At 33.5% G+C, this 14,682-nt stretch overlaps 1 protein-coding gene across 2 annotated transcripts; it reads right to left on the bottom strand.

Annotated features, from left to right (window-relative positions):
* Window positions 1-8,232: 8,232 nt before the first annotated feature.
* LOC141689928 (pheophytinase, chloroplastic) lies at window positions 8,233-12,836 on the bottom strand. Of its 2 annotated transcripts, XM_074494458.1 has the most exons (7): window positions 12,592-12,836; window positions 12,364-12,468; window positions 12,097-12,235; window positions 11,642-11,812; window positions 9,394-9,634; window positions 8,852-8,943; window positions 8,233-8,750 (listed from the first exon to the last, which is right to left on the bottom strand). In XM_074494458.1, exons 1-7 carry the CDS (start codon window positions 12,707-12,709, stop codon window positions 8,477-8,479), a joined length of 1,140 nt encoding a protein of 379 aa, XP_074350559.1. In that variant the 5' UTR covers window positions 12,710-12,836; the 3' UTR covers window positions 8,233-8,476. The 2 variants fall into 2 exon arrangements, with proteins under 2 accessions (XP_074350559.1, XP_074350560.1); XM_074494459.1 differs by lacking the exon at window positions 12,364-12,468.
* Between the last annotated feature and the right edge of the window lie 1,846 nt (window positions 12,837-14,682).

Raw genomic sequence — 14,682 nt, forward strand, 5'->3', positions numbered from 1 at the left:
CTTTCTCTTTCTCAGGATCAGTGTATTCTGAAGGATCTTTAGGAGCATAATGTACTGGAATGACCATGTCTCCATCTGTAGATTCCTCAACTCTTACCATTGGAGTGAAAGGGCCATTTTCGAGGAACTGAATATATAGTGGATTGGCCATCCTGATAAACAGCAACATTTTTTTTCCATAATGTATAGTTAGATCTATCAAAAGTGGGGATTTTGATGCTGCTAAGTTTCTGTGTATTCATTCTTCCAGGATCTTTAATATGTTTACTTTCAGATTTTGCTCTGATACCACTTGTTGGGTAATGAATACAACACAGGGGGTGAATGTGTTTTAGACAATTTTAGTGACTTTTTATTTTTCTTAAGCTTGGTGAACAAAGCAGATAAAAAATGTAACTTGTAAAGATAGTATAGTTTGAATGAAATAATAAGACATGCACAAGAACACACTATCTTTCAAAACTTCACTTAATTTTATATTAAAATCAAGTATGTGTTTTGCTACAAATTTCTGAGTTCTTGTTATGTTAAGAGCTCAGCTTCTCTCTTGAGAGTTACAAGAAATTTCAGATCTATTTGTTACAACTAAAACAAAGCAACCAGTGTTTACTTTATAGAACAGTAAATATTGGATATTACACTGCATGCAATAGCATGTACTAAACCCTATTTTTGGATATTGAAATCTTTCTATTTCTAGCTTAGTGTATTTTTGCTAATCTTGCACGCCTGTGACTTTACTTTTCCAGTTAATCTTGGCCTTTGATCTTGTACTCTTCAAGCTGCTTTTTGTAGACTTATCAATCCAACTGATTGGATTGTTTGTTGATTGATAATCTTGGATATTAAACTGGTATGCACTTCGTACTTTGAGTTTTACCTCGAGATCTCCAGTTTGGTATAGAGAGAACTTGACATCTCGATAAGTATAATGACTTATCGAGATCTCTCATTACTCTATAGTTTTTTTGACTTGTAGAGGTCTCTGAGTTCTCTATAAGAGAATTTAGCTTGTCGAGATCTCTCTTTTTCATGTCTTCACTTTGTCTTATCGATATCTCTGAGTTCTCTAGTGGCAAATAGACTTATCGATATCTCAGAGATCTCTAGTGATATTGTGACTTTTTGATATCTCAGAGATCTCTAGTGATATTTTGACTTATCGATATCTCTACAGTTCTCTAGTGAAGAAATGACTTGTCGATATTTCCAATCTTCATGTCTTCAATTTGGCTTGTCGATATCTCTGAGTTCTCTAGTAGCTTTCCTGACTTCTCTATAAGTCATTCTAGAGTTCTCGAATGACTTCTCTATAACACTTAATCTGTGACTTGTAGAGAACTTGACTTAGAACATTTTTCTCAAAACAGAATTTTCAACTCCAAGCTTCTTCATAATTCTTCTGAGGCTTGATCTTCTTGATCTTCTTCCAGATAGAATTCTTAGGCTTGATACTATTTATAGAATAAGACTCCAGTTTGCCCTTGGACAGTTTTACATACTTTAAATGTTACAATACAAAATGCAAACTAAGATTACAATACAACTTACTTAGGGTTGTCAATTTGACTTCGTCTTGTTATAGTACAGGCATGTCTTGCACACCATTAAGTGAAGAACAACTACTAATAAAACCAAGGCGAAAAAAATAGAGAAACACAGGCTCATTGTGAAATGTTTAAACTATACTGAAAGAGGATAAGGATCATTTCCAAGGAGAAGATCAACCAACAATAAAATGGAATGAAATCATGCACAAAGGCAGATAGAGGATTTAAATGCTGGGGAGCTAGTGAAAAATCCTGTATTGCCAAAACCTGCATATATACAACAAATAAAATTATTTGTAGAGCACAAATGAATATTAATGCAAAGAGTGAAAAGGATATTAGTACAAAAAGTTAAAAGGTAAACCTCTCACGAATTGCATGAACTCTTGGATGATTAAGATTAACATAAAGGCGGGTAAATGCACAGTTCACGAGTGTAACCTGCTACCGGGATGCGTCCCTCACCATCCTGCATCTTGTGATAATAATGACAGTAGGTCACATAAAGTAAACCACTGCATTCTCAAAAGCAACATTATATGTTGTAGCCAAATTATCCCAGAGGTGGACCGTGATAGGAGTCCTACAATCGAAGTGGAAACATGTGGGTCGGCCATATATTTTAAATTTCATTTTGTCAAGATTAAATAAATTATTTACAGAAATTTGATGTGAGAAATTACACATGTTGACATCTAACCAAGCTCTTGGTCCATATCGACATCTGACCAAGCTCTTGGTCCATGTCGATATTTGACCAAGACCTTAGGCCTAGTCGACATCTGGCCTCCGAAGCATTGGTTCATGTTGATATTTAAGAATGAAAACCAAGTTTTTTTCGACTTCTGGGAGCCACATGCAAGATTCCTGTCGGCATCTAGGATTTTTTCAAAGGTTCTTGTCGAGTTGTGACTCTTGTCGACATCTAGAATCTTGTAACTTCAACTGTTCTTTGAGATGCAATTCTAACATGTGGCCACTAATGTGCCACCTGTTCAAACAAGAATTAAAGTCATATACTACCATTTGAATGAATTGAAATATATTAATAAAATAATATATTTCTCGAATTGTTGTATAATTATTTTGATTCTGTACTTTTCATGAAGAGCTTGTAATGAATCAATAAGAATTTGTAGGTATCATATTAAACCCCTCCCCCTTCTACAATACTTTGGGACTAACACTCCTAGCTAGCATGCCTCCTCCTTGAAGCGGTCTTCTCTTCCGATGAATTTGAATCTATTTCAGAGCGAGGTCAAGAAAAATCTCGTCTTTCAGGGAAGGGGCCAAGCCACATATATATTGGGGTGTCCGTGTGAGAGTCCACTCCCTCTAACCTCAGGGTATAAGGACATCGCGTAAGGGGAATTAGTAGTCCCTGGGATCACGACCATCGAAAACTCATGCCCAACAGGTCGGGCATTCAGTGGTACCTGTAGTGGTTGAATTGAGGATTCGTACCTATAAGTGGGTCTAGAATTGGGGGATTCATCCCTATTAATGGGTCTAGAATTGGGGGATTCATCCCTAGAAGATGATCTTGGATTGGGGGATTCATCCCTTGAGTCCGAGTTTCAGTAACTTCTATGGAGCTCCTCCATCTTCAATGACGTAGGTTGAGTGGGGAGGGATCTCAATGATGGATGAGATAGTGCGTGATGGAATCAGATCATTGGTTTCATTATTGTTTCTTCTATGTGTGTTCATCATGGTTAAAGTTGTATTCCCACAGATAGTACCAAATGGTGTGAAATAAAAACTAGCTTTTGTTTGTATATAATGCTAGAATTAGTGAGTTTCAAGATTTAATGGATGTTTTTGCATTGAAGACTATCGATCCTCACAAAATGCATGTGTATCTCTGTGTTGTGGAGAATCAAAGCCAAAAACGTAGTTCTACGTTGAGGGGTAGAGCCTTTATATAGATTTTTAGTTTAGGATTAAAGTTAGGTTGGGAGACTTGATGACAAGTCTTCAACTTAGATGGTAAGTAGGACTACTCAAGACGGTGGATTCTGGATCCTTCCTTGTAGGTGTCTGTTTCCGTGTTGGACATCACTTTGGTGTCATTGTGGACCTCGTTTTCAGGACACCCCGGCGGGCTTATCATACAGTTAATTTTGTGCCATGAACGTCACAACCTACTTAGGTCACCAGGACTTACATTGCGTCGGGGTCTCCACGACCTACTTTAGGCCATGGTCGCCCCGACCTACCTAGGTCCGTGGCCACGACCTACATTGGTTGTAGTGTTCACGGATTTTGACTATTGACTTTCCAGCCAACTTTGAACATAATAATTCAGCATTAATTATGATTTACGGATTATGTTCCATATGATGACAATGAATCCGTAAAAAAGCAATTCGTAAAAACCAGAACTGATCTGAAACCGAAAAGTTTAAAAATTGATCCGATGATAATTTTTCGGTTTCGGTTTTAGGTTCAAGCCGATCTGAGAAAAAACAAACCGGTTACGGATTATATATATATGTGTGTGTGTGTGTGTGTGTGTGTGTGTGTGTGACACCCACATACTCGGGGTTAGGAATGAGGACTCACAATACCACTAATACTAATATAATAACAACAGAAATATAATAAACCCCGAAACTAACAGGATCTAACAGGATAAAGTACGAGACAAGATTACAACTACCAACCAGAATAATATTATTACAACCCAAAATATAATTAAAACCAAATTATCTGATTTTGACTTGTAATCGATAAATAACCCAAAAGTATTTGATTCAACTAATACATTTCCCACCATCTTATTGTCTCTTGCTCACACAACATCTACCTGGTCTAGAATCTGGAATCCCACAACATGATAGGGTCCGCCAGGAACGCTCTTGCGAGCAGTGTGTCTAAGTTTGGCCATCTTCTTGCTTAACTACCATTGTTAGATCAAAGAAAACAAATGAGCAAAGGATCTCAACAGTAACTATATAAACAATTCTAAATATCAACATAAATAACATCATCTGAGGCATTTTATCTCAAAATAAAAATTAGGTGGCAGTACTTTATCAATTTCTAGGAAAGGGTTCCAAAGGAGGGTTTCAAAGATTTTAAGATTCAAGTTCGAATAACCAATGGTTCTTAAGTTCAATCGATAGGATTCTCAGAGAGTTTCACACTTTGAGAGACACATCGCTCTAAGCTATGAGCATCAATATAAATGTAAAGTGATTAGGTTGTCAAACAAGATTCTCAAGACTTTAAAGAAGATTCAATTTAAACTATTCAACTCCAAATCAAAAGAAAAGCATAACGCTTGTTGGAACATTTATAAAAATTTTAATTTCATTATTTAATAATAAGAATCCTTGATTGGAATATCCATCTTTTAACTATAATCAGCCTGTACTGACCTCCATCCGGTCATTAAGGTGCCTATGGCATTATTTCAGCCTTATATTAGACTAGCCCCGCTAGTCTCTTACGTGACTGGACTAGTCCCAGTAGTCTCTTACGTCTCTATCCAATCTTTCAGGAATTCATTTGGAAAACCTTTATGTTGGAATACAATGAAGTTTAGATAAATTTTTTTTAACTATATAGATATGTGAAATCGTTTGGACTCAATTAAGTCGAAATTCATTCTTAAGTTCAATTCAAGAATTCAAGGAAAGTGAACAAATTGAAAGTGAACATGAAACGTAAGTTAAGGATATTGATCAAATGTTAAATAGGGTATACTAAGGTCGTGATCAGGATAGTTCCAAAGAACAACGCATAAACAAGGCACAGGGGATTATCAAAGGAATCTAGGTTAACAAGATATAACATATGAAAGGTTCCTTATGACTCTCTTAGGGTCAAAGGGTCATGAGTTAACAAAATAAAAGAATAGGGTATAAGTACTTGGAGCAAAGGGGTTACTATTAGGGTTTATCGCAAGGATCAATAACGAGTTTATCACAAGGATCAGTAACAGGGTTATCACTAGGATCAATAACAAGTTTACGAAGATTCTTTATTATATTAGTGCATAGCATCAACAAACTCTCTATAAGCAATTCGTAATAAAAGGTATAGTTACTTGCCTCAAAAAGCCTTCCTGTTTTATAGATCCTGAGCTACTGCCACCTAAGACTTCTTTCCCTTTTTTATCCTGAATGCCTCCGCTTTCCAAATCTACAATTCAAAACAAATCCTAATTAGAAACTTGATCGATCCCCAACGTTTCTCAGAATGTCTAACTTCTACCCCAAACAAAATATTTGCTTATCTTACATACACATGCATAACCATAATAGATTACACTTTTATACACTTTATAATACCGAATGACTCGATACTTGGCACATAACAAGTAATCACATAATCACATACTAGCATTCAACTTTTAACACCTAAGACTTTTACATGCAACTCCTCTTTTTCAATTACCTATTAACAACTTCGAATACCAAGTCAAAATCATAACATGCAATACGATTTTCACCTTATATACCACATAATCACACATTGATACCCCATTTATTCTCACAAATCTTGAAAATTGAGTCTTTCTACTTTTACAAAGGATGTAACTTTGAAAATTTAAATTGAGTCTTTCTATTTCAAATTTATATAAAATGGACTTAAGTTTTGCGATTTTGTTTCCTTCCTGTAAAATATGTATAGTGGAAATGCTGCTGTAAAAGCTAGTGGTGCACTCTCCGTAGCTGTCCCACGAGAACTTGCAGGCGTGCACAAAGCTTATGGAAGGCTCCCATAGAAAAGACTTGTAAGACCAGCTGAGCGTCTTACACGTAAAGGATTCAAAATTTCACCATAAACATGTACAGGTTCTTGTGGGAAAAGGAAACAAAAGCCAAGTGAATGGGACGACATACAGGTTCCTATGTTGAAATGCAATTCAGGCTGTATTAAAATTTCACACAGGAGTTATAGTCAATAGTGAAAGTTATTGATTCTTTGTCATTATATGTTTGGACTTTATACTCAAGTACTAGATGTAAGATGATGTAGTGATATAAGCTGATTTTGTTTGGGATGTATTAATATTTGTTTTGTTGGATTCGATACTAAGCAAAATTTGGAATGTGGATACTTTTTTGATATGATTTTGTGAAATTATATGAAAAATAAAATGTGATAGTAAAATCTGGACTAATAAAAAGTGTTAGCACATATATGTTTCTAATATAATGTGAAAATATTACAATAGAAAATCATGTGTTGCAGATAAATGTTCCTAAAAATTAAAAAGCATTACAATAGGCAAGAAAATGTTGCAACTAAATGTTGCAATAATTTTTTCTTACAACACTTTTACTTCAATAAATGTTACAAAAAAATATTGCAGAGGTCTATTACAATATCATAAATGTGTTACTAAAATAGAGAAAAATGTAGCAACAAAATAATTATTGTAATACTTTGAAAATGTTGCAATAACTCCAAAAAATGTTGCTACAGGGGTCTATTGCAACGGGCAGCAAATGCAACGCTGAATTTTAGCAAAAATATTGCAAAAGCTTCTATTGTAACATATTTGGGGTTTTATACTTGCAATAATCCATATAGGGTGTAATGTTTGTGCACACATAAATCCACAATTATATCGCAAAACTATATTTTATTCAAATATAAATGTCGCGAAAATCCCAATCATTACAAATATTTAGAATTAACAATTATATGTATACATATAAAACATCAAATAAATTAACATTCTGGCAGCAGTAGGAGACAGTTTGTAATTGGATCTTCTGATTTTACTATCTCTCGTAAAGTATGGATAATTATGTTTTTGATATTAGAGAATAATGATATCACATTCACGGAATACTCCGAAATTTTTCAAAGTAATGTGCAACTCAATTTTAAATATATCTACCTGTTACTGCTTTCATATAACCTTACAAATTGCAATTAGCTGACACCTATAAAATACTTTTCATTTGGGAAAATGGCTTGGATTTATTATATTATAAGTTTTAATTTTATATAAATTTAGATTTACTATTTTATTACAAACATTAAAATTTTATTATAATTATAAAAAATGCCAATAAAAAAAATAAAATATTATTAAAGATCGCACAACATGTAAATTAGTTTAATAATACTAGACTTTCTTTTCTTATTTCATTGTTCAAAACTAAATTTCTTAATAATTAAATTAAACATGTAATCTTTGCATTTTTTAATTATACAAATAACAAGAGCTAATAACTAAAAAAATTTAAAGTCATTTTAAATATATAACAAAAGATAACTTCATTAACTGATTATAAGAAAGTATTATAATATATATCCCACTTTCATTTAATATCTAATTTAATTTGAAAAAATTACCAAAAGTATTAATATATAATGCATGAAAAAGGGTAAGTTAATTTGTGAAAAAATCTAGATAGTTGAGTGATGATATAAACTAACAAACACTTTAAATTTTTTTTTCTTAAACAAGTTCTAGTTCGAGCAGAGTTCATTTTGAGAGAGAGTTTCACGAAACTCGGCTCAACTGGAGTTTTTTTGGAGTTTTTTTATCGAGCCGCAAATATGCTAGAACTCAAGCTCAATAAGAGTTCGAGTCCAGTCGAGCCCATTTTTATTGAGTCGATCCGTCTCTATTCGAATTACACTCCAGCTATTGCTAAAAAAAAGAGGACTAAAAATTGACTCCAAATTGTCTACTTTACTTGAAATGGAAACCTTTTCAACAAAAACAGACTACTTTACTGGCATTATATATTCAAAACAGAGAACAGCACATTTTGTCCTCTTGAATCATTTTCTACTAGGAATCATACAGAACTAAAGATAGTAATGAATGAATCTGTATTTCAATCAACATTTTCCTACGAAATCTACATTTCCGACCATTATTTAATAAATATACATTTTACTTGCAAGTGTATCCCTCCAGTGCGCCGTGTGAGGTTACAACATGAGCATAACTACAGTGATTTAACAGGGGAGGTAAACTGCAAACTTGACATCCAATCAATTAATCCCTTGTTCACAAGCTCTGGCACTTCATCATGGGGACAATGTCCAGCCTGGAGATTTACAACCGATGTTTTTGGATAGAACTCTTTAATGCTGATTGCCTTGGCAGGGCCTACCCAAGGGTCCAAGTCACCCCAAAGCAATAATAAGGGGCAAGAGAGATTACTCAAGACGCTGTCAAGTGTATACTTTCTTTGATTTGACATGAATCGTGTCATCAATCTGTGAACATGATGGAGAGGATGTTGACAAGTCAGCGTATAGGAGTTTTTAACAATTTAAGCTCCTACACTTAAAAACATTATGCATATCAGCAAACATACCTGTAATAGACTTCTCCTGCATTTGGGTCTGTTGCTGGCTTTATTATAGAATCCACAAGATAGTCGTCCACGTTGGTCGTATTCTTATATACCTAAAATATATATTGCATGAGATTGTTACTCTCAAAAGCAGTAAGATACATTTGTTTAGATCCATATTCTACATACAGAAAATAAGGAGAAATAAAGAGCCTTGGCATCAAATGTGAATATTTCACCTTGATATGTGATTTGATCAAAATATCATACAACAGCTACTGAAAGTAGGCCACCTAATTCAGATTTATGTGTCTGACATTTGTGCCAAGTAAGAAGGGGATATTATATGTGTTTTACAACAAACAACTACAGATTTATATGACATGGTACCCAAATAACGTCCTTAGCACATTGAGAGGAAACAATATAGAATAAAACGAAAATAAATCTTCATAGGTTTTTGTTTCCAAACTTCAATAAATTATTTCACTACTCTTAAAGATGGGAAAGAATGGGAAACAAGAACCAAATGCAAAGTTTTTCCGTGTAAATACTTGACTTACACTTTTTAGGACGGATACGATACGAGCTGGTTGCTTGGCTTGCCAAAACAAAAATCCAAGAAGTACACGTTGAAAAATATCCTTTACTGGCTTCAGGATTGTAGTTTGAAAGGCTGACTCTTCGGGCTCAATGGTCTCATCAACAGGACTCCCAAACTGTCCTGCGGAGTTCAGCAATGCAACTCCTATAACTTGTTCTGGCAATGCCTCTGCTGTCAACAAAGCAGTAAATCCTCCAAGACTGAAAATTTTAACGTTTTGTCATATCGCCATCAGTTCTAGCTCACTAAATGTAGCAATTTGGTCTGTTAAATAGTTTTCTGTAAAGTTAACTGGATCCATAAAATCAAAATAACAACACTAATTGTCTTTTAGAACAGCAGTCAAGCAAAAGGAAATCTACTATTGCGAAGATAAGAGGTACTCCTGTAAATCTAAATATCAAAGAATATGTACTATCCTAATTTCAAAGACTGCATGATGAGGAGCATAAAATGATTAATTTAGTTGTTAATAACTTTATAATATTGTTTAGATAGAAGTATGTTCTTAATTAATAATTATATTATCTAGTTAGGAATATTTTCGAAAATAGATATATAATAATTACATATATGGTAGTAGGTAAATAATAGGTATGAGTTAATATTAAAATAATTTGTTTCTTTCTATATATGATTTTATTTAGTTTTCAAGTCAATTGTCACCAAGTTTTAGGACTTCTGTATAAACAATTGTAATAGTATTTATTATCGCCAGAAAAAATTGTAACCTATTACTTAATATATACAGTTTAATTATATGAACTGAATCCCAGGATTTATTGTGTTTATTGCCGATTCTCTGGGGTGATAGGTATTTATCCCCTATTTTACCATTTACCAAACCCTTGTCTTACAAGTGGTATCAAAGTCACCATTTCTTCACCTAATCCTTAATCAAACATTTTCCCTGCAATTTACAAAACAAATAAAAATCACAGGAGTGACAGCCGCCAACGACCACTACCAGTAGCCCAGACTAACCAGTTACCACCAAAAAATTCCTTGGTCCCTGCAGTTTTAAAACTTAGAAAACCATTCACAGTTCCTGATTTCATAAAAACCCCCGAAGAAATTGAATCTGAGATATCTTGTGCAAAGCACAAAGTCAAACTATATGGAATTTACTTTCATTATTGTATCCATCTAGATTATCATATAGTAAACGAAAAGTGACAATATTATGATGATTTAATTGTCGTATGAGCATGTAAGATCATTACTGGAGCAGATGTTGAAGTTAACAAAGGACATTAGTGCTAGACCAGAAAACATGCAACAAATTTGTGATTATATTGTTTTCAAGGCATTATCAAAAAACCCAACTTTAAACTTAAATTCCGAACCTATGCAAGTCGTAAAGGATGTTAAAGCAGAGCCACAATGGAGCATAATGATTTTGTTGAAACTGGGCTACAAGTTGAGCATGATGAGTATTTTTATGGAATAGAAATTCCAGATATAATGGATCTTGTTGAACGATATGATTTTGTTATTCCAAAATGGTTTTTATAAAAGTCAAACGTGATGATATATCTCAATAGCTTCCACAAATTCGTCTCTAACGCATATGAGTCCCGTTCGTGGATTGTTGATTCTACTTTATTATAAAACTCGCAAACCGTTGATTCTACTTTATTATAAAACTCACGGCCGAGTTTTTTTTTAAGGGAGAGGAGAATGATCGGAGCATAAAATAATCAATTTATTTGTTAATTACTTAATATTTTTATTTAGATTTAAGTATGTTTTTAATTAGTAAATATATTATTTAATTAAGAATATTTTAGAAAATAAATATATGATAATTAGATATATATGGTAGTAATGAATAGGGAGTTAAGATTAAAATAACTTGTTTTCTTTAATCTTTGAATTTACTTAGTCTCTTAGTTACTTGTTCACCAGGTCTTATGAGTTCTATATAAACAATTGTAATGTTCTTTATCGTATAGAGTTGAATTTTATGAACTGAGTCCGTGATTTTATTGTGTTTTTTGCCGATTCTCCGCAAAGATAGGTAATTATCCCTTATCTACCGTTTTCTAATTGTCCTACATCATTGCATTCATGAGCTCTCTCTTACTACCTGGGGCAGAGAAGTTTAATGCTCTCAAACATTGAGTACCATGGTAAGTAGAACTACTACGTCATACTTGAGAAGACGAAAATAATAGATGATAAAAGGATTATTATCACAGGTTTACCTGTTTCCAACTACAACTGCTGGTTCTTTCACTATCTCCTTCAGGAAATCCACGATCTCATCCCTCCAGACCACTGCATCATAGTCCACAAGTGCTTTGTCACTCCAACCAAATCCTAACAAGTCTATAGCGTAAACCTTGTACCGTTTAGATAATTCAGGTATGTTGTACCTATAAAAGGAAGAACGAGAGGATCATATTAAAAGGTAAGAAAATCACTCTCTAAAATATTAGTAGTTCAACAACAAGATGATCCTCAATTCAAGCATTGATAGTGGTTCAATGTGCACATTCCACAATCAGGTTCCCAAAACCTAATTAGTCTAGAAAAAAGAATACAACCAGAAATATTTAGCCTCTAAAACACGAAGCTGAAGATAACTGTACGTGATATGAAAACAAAGGCTGATTTGTTGCAGGGTATATATGTAGGGAAGAAAATGAAATAGACAAACCTCCAATGATATGCAGAAGCACCAAAACCATGGATAAGAAGGATTGGAAAGCCTTCACCTTGTTGTACATAATGTATTTTGTGACCTCGCCAAATCCAGAAATTGTAACCTTCTGGTTTGAATGGCAATCTCTCCAATGCTACATGATAAACATTCAAGTATGACGCGTCCAACTAAAGAGAGGGTACATTACAACTAAGATGTATGGAATTTTATAATATTATTTAAGACATGCTTCATTGGTGAGTGAAGAAAGGGGGGGGGGACCTTGAACAGGTTGAGAAACAAAAGAAGAGGGGGGCATTATAGAAGCTCCAGCAACAACAATTCCCCTCAAAGAAAACCCCCTTCTATTTACTTGGGATTTGCTTGCTTGAAAAACAACACAAAACCAAACCATAAAATACGAAACACATGTAGTAATAGTTATGTAAATAAACAATACAAACATGTAGTAAAACATTTTAAGTAGGAAAGGATGAAGGGGGGGCTTACTAAACGTGTGGAATGTAGGAGGAGGAGGAGGAGGCGGCGGCAAATTGAGGTCGTTGGGGTTGAACAACAACGACTGGGTGGACTTACTATGTAAACACGAATACAACATCATCATCATCCTGGTGGAATCCTAAACACAAACCCCACCTCCTCCTCCCCTAAATTAGATTATTTTAGGAAGTTATTACAGACAACAACAATGTTGTAGTAGTGGTAGTTGTAGGATACTAGTAGTCTAGTACTATTATTATCAATGGGGATTCTATATTACACGTGTGGTGTATACTGTTTTATAGGTTGTGGATGCTTTGTAGCCACCCAAACCACCCCTCATTTTTATTAACACAACAAATATCTTAGGCCTCTCATTTCAGATTACTTTACTTTAATTTCTTATTTAATAAAAACCTGAAATTAATAGCTCATTGGATGTGTCCAGTTAAGAATGTAATTACATTAAATTAGAAATTTTGCCCGCAAAGGTTTATAATTGAGAAAATTATATTATTAAATTAAATTTATTGTTGTAAATACGGTAATAAAATGAACATACATAAATGAATGGAAAAATGCTATAGTAATGTAAAAAATGTATTATAGAATTAGGGAGATGAGTATTAGAGAGTCCATCGGGTCGAATTTTATCCGGACTTTAAAAACCCGATTTTTCTGAAAACGGATCGGGACGGGCTTTTTTAAAAATCGGGTCGGGCCGAGCCGGGCTACCTAAAAAATATCTGGCCCATTTTAGGCCCGCGGGCCGGGCCGGGCTTCCTATAAAATATCTGGCCCGTTTTAGGCCCGCGGGCGGGGCCGGATCGGACCGAACTGGAATTTATCCGTACTTTTTATTTATATATTAAAAAATATTTTAATATTTTATAACTCGAATAATGAGTAGTTTAAATATTGGAGAAAATAATATCTTGATATATCTGATAAACTAATTTAGACACCGAAATAAATAATGTAATATATAAATAATCATATATACCTTAATTTCTTCTAATATTATAATATAATATTTAAAAAATAATAAAAAGTATTGTATATTTTTAAATATAGAAGAAATTCGGATTTTTAATCGGGCTTTTCAAAAAGCTAAGGCTTTTATTTGGGCCGAACCAGGCTTTTATCCGGGATTTTTTGGATCCGGGCTTTTATTCGGCCTTTTTTAAATCCGAACTTTTATCCGGGCTTTTCGGGTTTCGGGTCGGACCGGATTTTTGAGGAAAAAGGAGACCCATTTAAGGCCCGCGGGCCGGGCCGAACCTTTTCGGGCTATTTTCCGGATCGGCCTTTTCGGGTTTTTTTGCGGATCGGATCAGATTTCGGGCTACGGATTTTTTAAACATCTCTGATGAGCATATTGAGTATATTCTGGTTAAAATGTTTATGATATATTAATATAGTTAAGTAGTAAAATTACAATATACCTTAATTTTTTTTTTCCATAATTGATAAACGCACTGAAATTTTAGAAGTTTTATCGTCTTGGACATAAATTGATATAAAATATATCCCAACCATGTAAATAAATAATATTAAAGTTATTGAGAATAAGTAACACAATTAAAAAGAAGATAAAATTAGTGGCATTGGCATAACTTATAAGTAGAAAAACAAATAATTTAATGCACATTTGGGAAATCTTAAAATAAATAACTTATAACTTAAAATGAATAAGGGACTTATAAGTGATAAGTAGATGGATACTTATAAGTTAAATAAGTGTTTGGTTAAATGTCAGAATTTTTTTTTTTACTTAATTGAGCTAAAATAAATAAATTTTAAACACAATTATCTTAATTCATATATTTTTAATTAGAAAGACGTGTAAAAACATAAATTTTAAAACAAAAGTTAATAAAAAACAAAACAAACAAATCAAAATAAGTTCAGAAAAAGTACGTTGTTACTGACATTCAATTTATCAGCTTATAAGTTCTAAATTCAACTTATAAGTTACGTCGACAAACACTTATCGATAAGTACTTACGGGCTTATAAGCAAATAAGTTGCTTATTTTGTTCGGCCAAACAGGCCCTTACTTTAATTTGAAGATGGTTGGAAAGTTAGAGGTTGACTATA

This window comes from Apium graveolens, chromosome 10 (genome assembly GCF_009905375.1).
Source record: "Apium graveolens cultivar Ventura chromosome 10, ASM990537v1, whole genome shotgun sequence".
Taxonomy (NCBI): Eukaryota; Viridiplantae; Streptophyta; class Magnoliopsida; order Apiales; family Apiaceae; genus Apium; species Apium graveolens.

What these genes read in the sequence shown, in the direction of transcription:
- LOC141689928 (XM_074494458.1), bottom strand. Translation starts at nt 12,709, where the DNA reads ATGATGATGATGTTGTATTCGTGTTTACATAGTAAGTCCACCCAGTCG. An exon ending in TCCTACATTCCACACGTTTA is followed by an intron (nt 12,469 to 12,591) that starts GTAAGCCCCCCC and finishes TTGTTTTTCAAG; the next exon opens with CAAGCAAATCCCAAGTAAAT. An exon ending in GCTTCTGCATATCATTGGAG is followed by an intron (nt 11,813 to 12,096) that starts GTTTGTCTATTT and finishes TTCCTTTTATAG; the next exon opens with GTACAACATACCTGAATTAT.